The 11,310-nt window shown below is 44.7% G+C and overlaps 1 protein-coding gene across 1 annotated transcript in view; it reads right to left on the reverse strand.

Annotated features, from left to right (window-relative positions):
* The window catches only part of CFAP65 (cilia and flagella associated protein 65), a 40,818-nt gene extending 35,018 nt beyond the window's left edge, over positions 1-5,800 (reverse strand). The window contains exons 1-2 of the mRNA XM_024124756.1: positions 5,627-5,800; positions 3,546-3,730 (exon numbers count right to left, since the gene is read on the reverse strand). Coding sequence (XP_023980524.1) covers positions 3,546-3,730; positions 5,627-5,785 — 344 coding nt within the window. The 5' untranslated portion in view covers positions 5,786-5,800. The remainder of the gene's footprint in view (positions 1-3,545; positions 3,731-5,626) is intronic.
* Positions 5,801-11,310: the final 5,510 nt, after the last annotated feature.

Consider the following 11,310-nt stretch of genomic DNA (forward strand, 5'->3'; position numbering starts at 1 on the left):
GTGAAGTAAGTCAGAGAGAGAAAAACAAATATCGTATATTAACGCATGTATGTGGAACCTAGAAAAATGGTACAGATGAACCGGTTTGCAGGGCAGAAGTTGAGACACAGATATAGAGAACAAACGTATGGACACCAAGGGGGGAAAGCCGCGGGGGAGTGGGGATGGTGGTGTGCTGAATTGGGCGATTGGGATTGACATGTATACACTGATGTGTATAAAATTGATGACTAATAAGAACCTGCTGTATAAAAAAATAAATAAAATTACATTTAAAAAAAAAGAAAAGACAATCTAGCACAGCAAAGGAAACCATAAACAAAATGAAAAGACAACCCACAGAATGGGAGAAAATATTTGCAAATGAATTGACCGACAAGGGATTAATCTCCAAAATATACAAAAGGCTCATGCAGCTCAATATTGAAAAAGCAAACATCCAATCAAAAAATGGGCGGGGCTTCCCTGGTGGCGCAGTGGTTGAGAGTCCGCCTGCCGATGCAGGGGACACAGGTTCATGCCCTGGTCTGGGAAGATCCCACATGCCGCGGAACAGCTAGTCCTGTGAGCTATGGCCGCTGAGCCTGCGCGTCCAGAGCCTGTGCTCCGCAACGGGTGAGGCCACAACAGTGAGAGGCCCGCATAATGCAAAAAAAAAAAAAAAAAATGGGCAGAAGATCTAAAAAGACATTTCTCCAAAGAAGACATACAGATGCACAAGCGGCGCATGAAAAGATGCTCAACATCACTAATTATTAGAGAAATGCAAATCAAAACTACAATGAGGTATCACCTCACACCAGTCAGAATGGCCATCATCAAAAAATCTGCAAACAATAAATGCTGGGGAGGGTGTGGAGAAAAGGGAACCTTCCTATACTGTTGGTGGGAATGTAAATTGGTACAACCATTATGGAGAACAATATGGAGGTTCCTTAAAAAGTTAAAAATAGAGCTGCCGTATAATCCAGCAATCCCACTCCTGGGCATATATCTGGAGAAAACCATAATGCGAAAAGATACATACACCCCAATGTTCACTGCAGCATTATTTACAATAGCCAGGACATGGAAGCAACCTAAATGTCCATTGACAGAGAAATGGATAAAGATGTGGTATACATATATACAATGGAATATTACTCAGCCATTAAAAAGAACGAAATAACGCCATTTGCAGCAACATGAATGGACCTAGAGATTGTCATATGAGTGAAGTAAGTCAGACAGAAAAAGACAAATATCATATGATATCGCTTATATGTGGAATCTAAAAAAATGGTACAAATGAACTTACTTACAAAATAGAAATAGAGTCACAGGTGCAAAAAACAAACATGGAGGGAAAGGGTAGGGATAAACTGTGAGATTGGGATTGACATATACACACTACTATATATAAAATAGTTACCTAAGCAGGACCTACTGGGAACTTAAATTTGGAACAAAGTTATTACAAGATAATGGCTATAATTCCCTGCACTCTGCAATATATCTTTGTTGCTTATCTACTTTAAACTTAGTAGTTTGTTTTTCTTAATCCCATGTCCCTATCTTGCCCCTCCCCACTTCCCTCTCCCCACTGGTAACCACTGGTTTGTTTTCTATATCTGTGAGTTTGTTTCTGTTTTGCTGTATACATTCATTTGTTTTATTTTTTAGATTGCACATATAAGTGATATCATACAGTATTTGTCTTTCTCTGTCTGACTTATTTCGCTAAGCATAATATTCTCTAGGTCCATCCATGTTGCTGCAAATGGCAGAATTTCATTCTTTTTTTCTGGCTGAGTAATATCCCATTGTGGTATATGTTGATACATACTCATTTGTCTGCTGATGGATGCTTGGGTTGGCTATTGCTATGAACATTGGGATGCATGTACCTTTTCCAATTAGTGTTTTTGTTTTTTTCTGGACATATACCCAGGAGTGGAATTGCTGAATCATATGGTGTATTTTTTTAGTTTTTTGAGGAACCTCCACACTGTTTTCCATGACGACTGACCAATTTACATTCCCATCAACAGTGTACAAGGGTTCCCTTTTCTCCACGTCCTCACCAATATTTGTTATCTGTAGACTTTTTGATAATAGCCATTCTGACAGGTGTGAGGTGTTATCTCATTGTCGTTTTGATTTGCATTTCTCTAATAATTAGTGATGTTGAGCATCTTTTCATGTGCCTGTTAGCTATCTGTATGTCTTCTTTGTAGATTGTATTTTTTTCTTTTAATTTTTATTGGAGTATAGTTGATTTACAATATTGTTAGTTTCTAATGTACAGCAAAGTGAATCAGTTGTACATACACATATATCCTCTCTTTTTTAGATTCTTTTCCCATATAGGTCATTACAGAGAATTGAGTAGAGTTCCCTGTGCTATATAATAGGTCCTGCTTAGGTATCTATTTTATATAAAGTAGTGTGTATATGTCAATACCAATCTCCCAATTTATCCCTCCCCCCCTTATCCCCTGGCAACCATATATCTTGTAATAGCTTTTAATGGAGTATAATCTATAAAAATACTGAATCACCATGGTACACATCTGAAACTAATATAATATTATAAATCAGCTATATTTCAATTTTTTTTAAATGAAAAAAGATAATCTATTAGAAAAATGGGCACAGACTTAAACACGTATTTCACAAATGAAATGGCCAATAACATTTGAAAAGACACTCAACTGTATTAGTAATCAGAGAAATGCAAATTAAACCCACAACAAATTACCATTATTGGCAAAAATTTTAAATCTTGACATTATCAATTGTTGATAAAGACACAGAGGAATGGGAACGCTCATATGTGCCTTGTGGGAATATAAATGGATACAAGTCCTTTGGGAAAGAGTTTGGCAAACATGTACAAAAATCTACAAAAAGCAAACATGTACATGTTCTAAGTCACAGTAACTGTACTCCTATGTATCTACCCTAGAAAAACTCTTGAACTTGTGCAATAGGAGATGTATACAGTCCCAAACTGGAAACAACCCAAACGTCCCTTAACAGAAGAATGGGTGAATACATAGACGCATACATTGGGCTATTATACTGTGATGAAAAAGGATGAACTATATTTGCATGTGGATGAGTCTTACGAACGTAATTGAGCAAAATAAAAGTGTAACAAAAGTATATCATGTTATCCCGCTTATATAAAGTTCATAAGAAGGAAAAATTAAACTATAACATTTAGGGATACAAACATAAGTGGTAAAACCTTTTGAGAAAAACAAGAAAATCATTATGAAAGACAAGGTAGTGGTTACCTTTATGGGTAGGGAAGGTGTTCCAATGAGAGGGACACATAATGGGAGAAGGTGAGCTTCAGACACTGTTAGTATTCCATTATTTAATCTGGTCACAATTATTCAACAATTATTCAAATTGTACTCTCAACAATTATTCAAGCTGTACATGTTTTATATACTCTTCTGGTTTTATATGACATTTTTAAAGTGTGTTTTTTAAGAGTGGTTTCTTTGGGGGCTTGAAGGTTCAGGGGCTTAGTCTCTGATCCCTCATACTGGTACCTGTACTTTATCTTCTGGATTTTCAAGGATAGATTTTTCAGAACCAGGTTCTTGGTGATCTCCTTCCCCAGCTCCCAGCCTTTCCACTGAAGCTCCTCAGCCACCTCAATGCCCCAGATGACCCTCTTCTTCACTTTGTCCTTCTTCTTTGGGAAGCACTTCTGAGTATCCATGGAACCGGCAGGCTGTCTGGTCGGCAGGTAGAATGGGGAGAAGCAAGTGGGATAGGATTCAAAGACCCAGAGAATGGGCAAAGATCTCCCCACCTCCAGAAAGTAATGAATCACACCACTCTTCACCCCTGGGGGATGGTCTGGAGAGAGAAGGTGAGGGGCGGGCAGGCGAGTCAGATATTACCTCTTCTGAGGTCACTGGAATGATTTTCCAACTAGATTCCCAGAGACGCTGCCCCTGAAGCCTCCCCTGGCCACCGCACCGGCCATTCCACCTGGCACACTCAGCAGCCTTAGCTTGCCTGGTGTGCTCCTCAGTGTGCCCTCAGATCCCGGTCTGTGCGGATGCTGCCTCCTCCTCCTCTTCCTGCCATCCTACCCCTTCTCTACGGAAGCCTCTCCTAGTTGGAGCGGTCTATCCCCGGCACTTTTCCAGAGCACAGGGATATACCACCATTCCCTCTTCCATCCCTCACCTAGCTGGTAGAACAGAAGAAAGAGCCAATTTGCCTGCGACCAACCCGCAGCCCGTGCCTTGACTTCGAGACCACTCCAAGCACCTCTCCTAATGATGCTAGAGGTTCGCTATGCCAAAGCTTCTTGTCTGTAATGGAAAATCCTTTCATGGGTGAATCCCTAGCCCCTATCTATCTGAGGAGGGAGGGAGATGGAAAAATCCCTGGGGTGGCAAGATGGCAGGAGGATGCAACAGGTGCCTCTTCCTAACAGTCATTGCTCAGAACGTAAATTCACTGCCATTTAACTTTATCTTTGACCAAGTATTGTTTTTATGTCATTACATAACATAAGGATATATTTATCTCTTCGACAGATATTTGTTGACTACCTATGATGCACTCGGCATTGTACTAGGTGCCAGGACTATAATAGTGAACAGGACTGGCAAATCCCTTCTTTCTTGGAACTATATCTCAGTTTCAATACTTATAGAGAGTGTCGGATGGCCTGATCTGCCCGTGGAGGAAAGGTGACTTGGGTGAGCAAGGATCATTTATTATAACTATCAATTGGTGCATCAGTTAGGGTCCAACCAGGAAAACAGAAGCCACTCCGGGTGTTTAGAATAAGGAATTTAATGCACAACCAGGGGATAGTGAAGTAACCCCAAAGTTAACAACGTCAAGAAGCTGCCACCACACATAGGTTAGGGGAAGTGGTGGGGTTCTCAGAGCCCAGAGGCCCGTCTGGTGGGGACTGGAGTCACAGAAAGATGCAGCTGCTGATGGAGACACTGTCAAAAGCAGAGAGGAAAGAAGAAAAATTGCCTAGCTTCTCCCTTCTTCCCAACTTCCAATCTCCTGCCAGCTCAGAGCAGAGCGGGGAAGGACAGTGAGTGAATCTGTGAGCAAACTGGGCCAGAATGGCTCAGATGGAGGGGTGAGATGACCCCTGGTCCACAGAGAGGCAAATGCAATCACCATCACATCTAAGGAGACACGAGAATTCACAAACGACGCAGACACATGCTGCACAAAGGCAGTCAGACCCCATAGTTACATCCCTAGACAAGCACCCCCTACCCTGGTCCTGCGCTCTCACAGAGAGAGACCCCCGAGAGCTGCGAGAAGTAAACAACATCCATCCACTGGACAAACACAAAGCCCTAGGGGTCAAGACCAGAAGAGCTTTTTGAAGGAAGAGAGAACTACTGGCTACTCTATCAGCCCCCAGCTCGCACCTCCCCAGCGTTCTCCCCCCTCCACCATCACGCTCACAGCTGCCACCACTCCAGTTAGCATAGGGCTATGTATGTAGGGTCTAGTACTGGAGTTTAGACAGGAGAGTGGGGTCATCTCAGATTCCTACCCCCACTGCCCTGCTGCCCATCTACCCTGCTTGGCCCTGCTCCACCCACTCCACCCGCCCCGCACGTGTCCTCACACAGGCACTAGCATTGTTGCTGCTGTAGGCGCGCGTGGCCACACTGCTGCCAGTGATGGTGGGAAAGGCCACTGTGCTGGCACTCGGGCATGATCCGGAGTTCATGGTGTGGTCCCCGCTGTCCCTAGTCCTCATGAGGAGGCTTAGGGCTGCCCTGATGAGCATCCGGTGCCTGGAACACAAGTCCAAGGGAAGCTCTCTGGCTAAGACAGGAGTTCCTGCCAGTTGGGAGCTGGGAAGAGACCAGAGGGGAGGCAGGAGGGGCATGAAAAAGAGAGGTCAATGAAGAAGACTCACCACGGCCATCATTTTCATGGAGGAGTGTCTGCTTCCTAGCTCTGGCAACAGGTGTGAAGTAGCACCGTGAGGAACAAGACTGAATGCAAGATCCAGGGTTTTGCCTGGAAGCCTAGGGACTCACCATTCAGGAAAGGCCATTTGGAAAAGGGAACTGGGGATGAGGCCCAGGCAGCCCTGCTCTCCATGGCCACACTTGGCATTTCTCAGCAAGCCCCCAGTGAGTATTACTGAAGCATATGCATTACCTTTACTTGGCTTTTACTCTCTACTTGTTTCCTCTGAACGTGGCTTGCCTCCTGTGGGAAAAGGAATAAGAGTCAAAGAAGAAGCAAATGAGACTGGAGGATTCTTGGGCTTCTGGGTTTCCTCTATCAGTACACAACATGTAGTCCAGGTTTAAAGGAAGCATTCACTAAAATAATGACTCAGTCCAAAGATAAATGAATCAACCTCTAAAACAGAGGGATCCACTGATAGACTGCGGCTGGAAGTTATATGCAAATACATGCAAACTTTATAGACAAATTATATGCAAAATGTCAAGTGTCCACAGCTTTCACCAAATGCTCAAAAGGGTGTTTGGCCCTGATCTAGGGGACACAGAAGTGTCCCAAACTGGCTCTGGCTCCCTCTCAGATCCCCCTTCCTTTAGCAGGCTTCCTTCAGCACATACACCCAGGTATGGCTACTATATTGGACAGCATCAATGTAATCCTTTTTTGAACATGTATACATTTTTAAGACTACTCAGTATCCTAGCCCACCTCTTTGAATAGCAATCTCAAAAATAATAACAACTTCTAAGAACATTTACTAAGAACTAATCATGTGCCAAGCAGTGTTGTAAGTCCTTCACATGTATTTTAATTCTTAACAACAATTTATGATTAGATGGAATTGTCTTTTATTTGGCCTAAAATTATCTCTTTTCAAGTCCGGGGTTCAGCCCCCTTTTACAACATATTATGCTTTAGTAAACAATTTCATGGTCGCCCTTTAGAAAGTTCCACGTTTCCATCAGACACTCTCCAGTCCCCTCCCCACCATCCATTCAGAACAAAAGATTCTGTTGATGCACTTTTTCCTAATTGGCAATATGTCCAATCCCTCTGGAGGGGACTATCTTACATTCACTCATTCATTCATTCACAAGGCATTTACTGAGTGCCTGCTATGTACCAGTGCTAGGCACCGGACAGGACAGGCAAGGCTCCTACCTTCAGTTGTGAAGTGAACGTTCAGATGGAATCAAAGAAATGCAAGCTGGGGAGATAGGGAGGAAGGTCCCATTACTTCTCTGCTATTGGATGGCTTTGTAGTACTTCTCCGGCTCATTAATGCCTGTTACCTTAGGGGATTCTACAGACAGCCCCTGCCTCAAGGCTCTGAAAAAATTTCCAATCAACACTTGTAGGAAAAATGAGAGACAATGGGATAGAAAGCTGGTCCAGACCAGGTCTTAGGGCTTAGAAGTGAGCACTGGACCTGGAGCAAGAAAAGCTGGGTTCCAGCATCTGCTCAGATTCGTTTAAGATAGGCAAGTTTCTCCATCTCCTCAAGCCTCAGCCTCCTTACCTGTAAAATGAAGGTTATCGTATTTCACAAAATTGATGTGAAGCTTGAAAGAAATAGGGATTTGAAAAAGCCCTAGGCAAACCTATGTTACTATAATGAACAATTACAACTTCCACACTAGCACGTGCTACTCTTCCAAAAGATTCACACATCTGCAATCATTGTGAGGACACTGGGCAAGGGAGGTGTTGTTTTAAATCTCTTTTTCTAATCTTGAGGATCTTAAAAAAATATCATCAGCTTCCTTTATTTGCCTAATTTCCAACCTAAAAATTCCTAAGATGACCAGTGTAAAAAGTGGCGGGTCGCCGAGTAGAGGGAGGAAGAAAGAGGTAAAAAGAAGGAATAAAATATACTTAGAGCTGTTCCACCATCGTCTAAGACATCCCCAGGCTGATCTCGCCCAAGTCTCAGTCCATCCGGGCTCTCTGAAGGACACTGAGGGGACCCCTGGTCACGACTTCCCAAAGGAGGCAGTCTCCCAAGACAGATACCTTCCCTGGCCACTCGCGCAGCTCCCCCTGGTCTCTTGGACCAACGCTCAGAACTCACACCGCCGCCATGTTGTCGTCTCTATAGATACAGGACGCGCAGGACGCGGCGTCGCCTGGTATCCCAGGGCAACGACGGCTACCCGAAGGAGTCAAGGATCACAGAAGGCGAAAGCTCCGCCCAATGTTAACGCTCCCCACCATTTTTTATTATTCGCCGACTTTCCCTGCTAGCAGTAACTGTCTTCTACCAGTCGCAACATAGTTGTCGTGACGTCCCCGCAATCCTGGCTTTAGTTGAAGACCGAAGTCAGAGGAGGCTACTACAAGGACTTGTCACACCAGTGGGAGTTGTTTCTGTTCTTTTCCGATACCCCTCGGTGACATAGGGTCAGAATCTCAACTGGAACTTTATTCTGTGATTGCAATTGTTAACTTAAAAGCAGCCGGTAGTTATTTCTTATTTGCATATTTTTTTGCAAATTAATTCCTTTTGCAGGTGGAAGAGAATGTGTTCTAGGCATTTTCTCCTAGCATTTCCTCCTCCGCAGCACAAAGCTAACTCTTTTGACGGGATCTGAAGGTGAATGTACGAAGAAGGCATTATTACACATAATATGGATTTTTGGAAGCCCATTGGTTCATTTGTTTGTATGTCCTTTGGGAGGAAGAGTCTCATTTGGTGAAGACTCCTTTGGTGGGTGAAGCTGAAAATCTCAGAGTTCATTCATGGGCAATTAAAGATGTTTCACTACCCAGGACAGTGATGGAGGTGGGTGTTGGGGGAGAGAACTTAGAGACTCTAGGGGTAAACCCAGAAAACAAACTCTCATTTTGGGAAAGTTGGAGTATATCTGTGAAAGGTGAAAGATAGACTCAGATGACTGTGTTGCCTGAGTTGGCCTGGGAGATCACATGGCCAGAGGCTGGGTGGATTGGAGGGAAGGGTCAGACCAGGGGGCCCATTAAGTTATGCCAGCACAGTTAGGTCTGGAGTTTTCTTGGGAACGAGGAATGTGGAACTCAGTAAGCTTTTCACTGGTTTTAACATTATTCTCAGAATAGGAAACCTGTACTTTGGACGTTACCACTTTTATGTTGTTTGTGGTTTCTATAATGATTTCTTTTTTGTTTTCCTCTAAGCTCTTTTTGAAATGGTCAGCCTGACTCAGCTGGACCTTAGGAACAGGGAAAGGGACATGTTTGTCCATTCTTAGGCCAAATAGGGAGCAGTGACTCTGGGGGCAAGGCTTGGTGGTGGCCTCAGGAATCCCAGCAAGAAAACCCTAAGGGGGTTAGGGTTAGAAAAGCTTATTCTAGTGACTTCCCTGGTGGTTAGCTATAGCTAACCATGCTCCATAGCTCCATGCTCCCAATGCAGGGGGCGCAGTTTCGATCCCCGGTCAAGGAACTAGATCCCACATGCTGTAACTAAGAGCCTGCATGCCGCAACTAAAGATTCTGCACGCCACAACGAAGATCCTGAGTGGCACAAATAAGACCTGGTGCAGCCAAATAAATAAATAAAGATTTTAAAGAAAAAAAAGCTTATTCTAGGGGCCACACATCCTTGTGCCTCTTCACTGAAGGAGTGTCCCTCCAGAGCTGGCCTGCTCAAACCTTGGTGGATTCTGGACTTGGGACGGTGAGAAGGGATTCGTAGTTGGTCCTCTGTGGGCTCTACTTCTGCAAGTTTCTAGCTGCCTCCTGGGAGTTCTGCTGGTGAATGACCTTGACTGGCATGGTGGACTCCCAGGGAGAGGCCCAAGCTGGACTTTGCCCCAGGAAGCAAACAGCATGGAAAGGGGTGTGGCAAGGGGTTGAACCCGAGGAGGGGAGAGGAAGTTGGGTTTACCACAGAAGTCCCTCATTTCAGCATCCTGGAACGTGTGGGAAATAATGGGTGCTGCGTCCTGGTGACCGTCTCCTCCATGGACCCAAGAAAGACAACAGGGTGGTGCTATTTTGTTCAAGGCTATGAAGTGTGGGTGATGATTCAGTATACTGATGAAGACCAGGATGTGGAAGAAAGGGAGGAAAGAGGATGAGTAGGAGGACTCTGACCCTCCTGGCTGGAAGCAGAGGAGTGGGGGTAATAAAGATAAAGCACACTCCGTGATCTGGGCTTCAGCACACACAAAAATATCTTTTCTAAGCCTTTTTCCCATAGCCACCACCCCCCCACCCATGAAATAGAGAAGACTCTGGGCTGGGAAATCAGGCAGACCTGAGATTGATCCTGACTGCCACTTACTGGCTGTATGACCTTGGGCAAGTCCCATGACCTCTCTGAGCCTCATCTTTTACCTGGGGATAATTATCAAAAGGCCTATGTAGGGACTGAGTGATCAGTTATGTAAAGTATTTGACACATGGTAGACAATTAACAAAGTTACACACATACACACAGAGGAGGGTCACTCACTATGTGGGAGGCCCTAGAATTTTGCCTCTCGGCTCTCTGTTCACCCTCGCCTCCTACCACCTCCCAGCCTCCCTGCTGCACAATGGAGAAGTGGAAAGTTTTTCTCCTCTCCACAACCTCCTCTTTTGTTTCTCCAAGAAGGAGGCTGCCTTGCTGCTCCAGCGTGGAGAAAGACAAAAAGAGATGCCACGGTGATCTGCTGTCCAGTTGGCAAGTCACCCAGCTCTAGGACTTGCAAAGCCCTCTCCCACTTTCCTTCCCCTGAAACTCTGACTCAGTTTCCAGTGTTGCTTCTGAAATCAGGTCAGCATCGAAGATGTACTTAAGTTAGGGGAGGGAATTGAGGAGGTGGGTACTCCCACAGAAGCTCCTGACCTCCGAAATTAGTAGGGTAAATCTTCTAAGCCCAGCCTGATAGATGAAGAGGAGACTATAGCTAAGAGGGCCACTGGGGTTGTTCAAGGCTGAATCTAGGAGCAGGCATGGAGCACTCTCTGCATTAGACTGCCATGGTCCCCTGGGTTGCTTGGTGTGAAGAGGGTGTGTCAGGAGACTGATGGCACCTCCAGCTTGAAAGGGCTGCCAGGGCACAAATTTGGCAGGGGCTGGGGGAAGACTGCCATATGGCAAGATAATTCAAAAGAAAGAGTTCCATTCTTCCTGAGACCCTTATAGGTTTTTCTAACTCTCTTGTGTCAACCCAAAGCCCCTCTTCAAATTGTTTCCTCTACTCACTGTCCCCATCAGATGGTGAATAGGCACACAGGCCAACAGTAGGGGGGTGGACGGAAAATGACATGAGGCTCAATCCCAGAAGACCGAGTTCAAGTCCTGATTCTACCATTTAAGAGTTCGATCCCTGGTCAGGGAACTAAGATCTTGCATGCTGCATGGTGCGG

The sequence above is a fragment of the Physeter macrocephalus genome, chromosome 2 (genome assembly GCF_002837175.3).
Source record: "Physeter macrocephalus isolate SW-GA chromosome 2, ASM283717v5, whole genome shotgun sequence".
Classification (NCBI taxonomy): Eukaryota; Metazoa; Chordata; class Mammalia; order Artiodactyla; family Physeteridae; genus Physeter; species Physeter macrocephalus.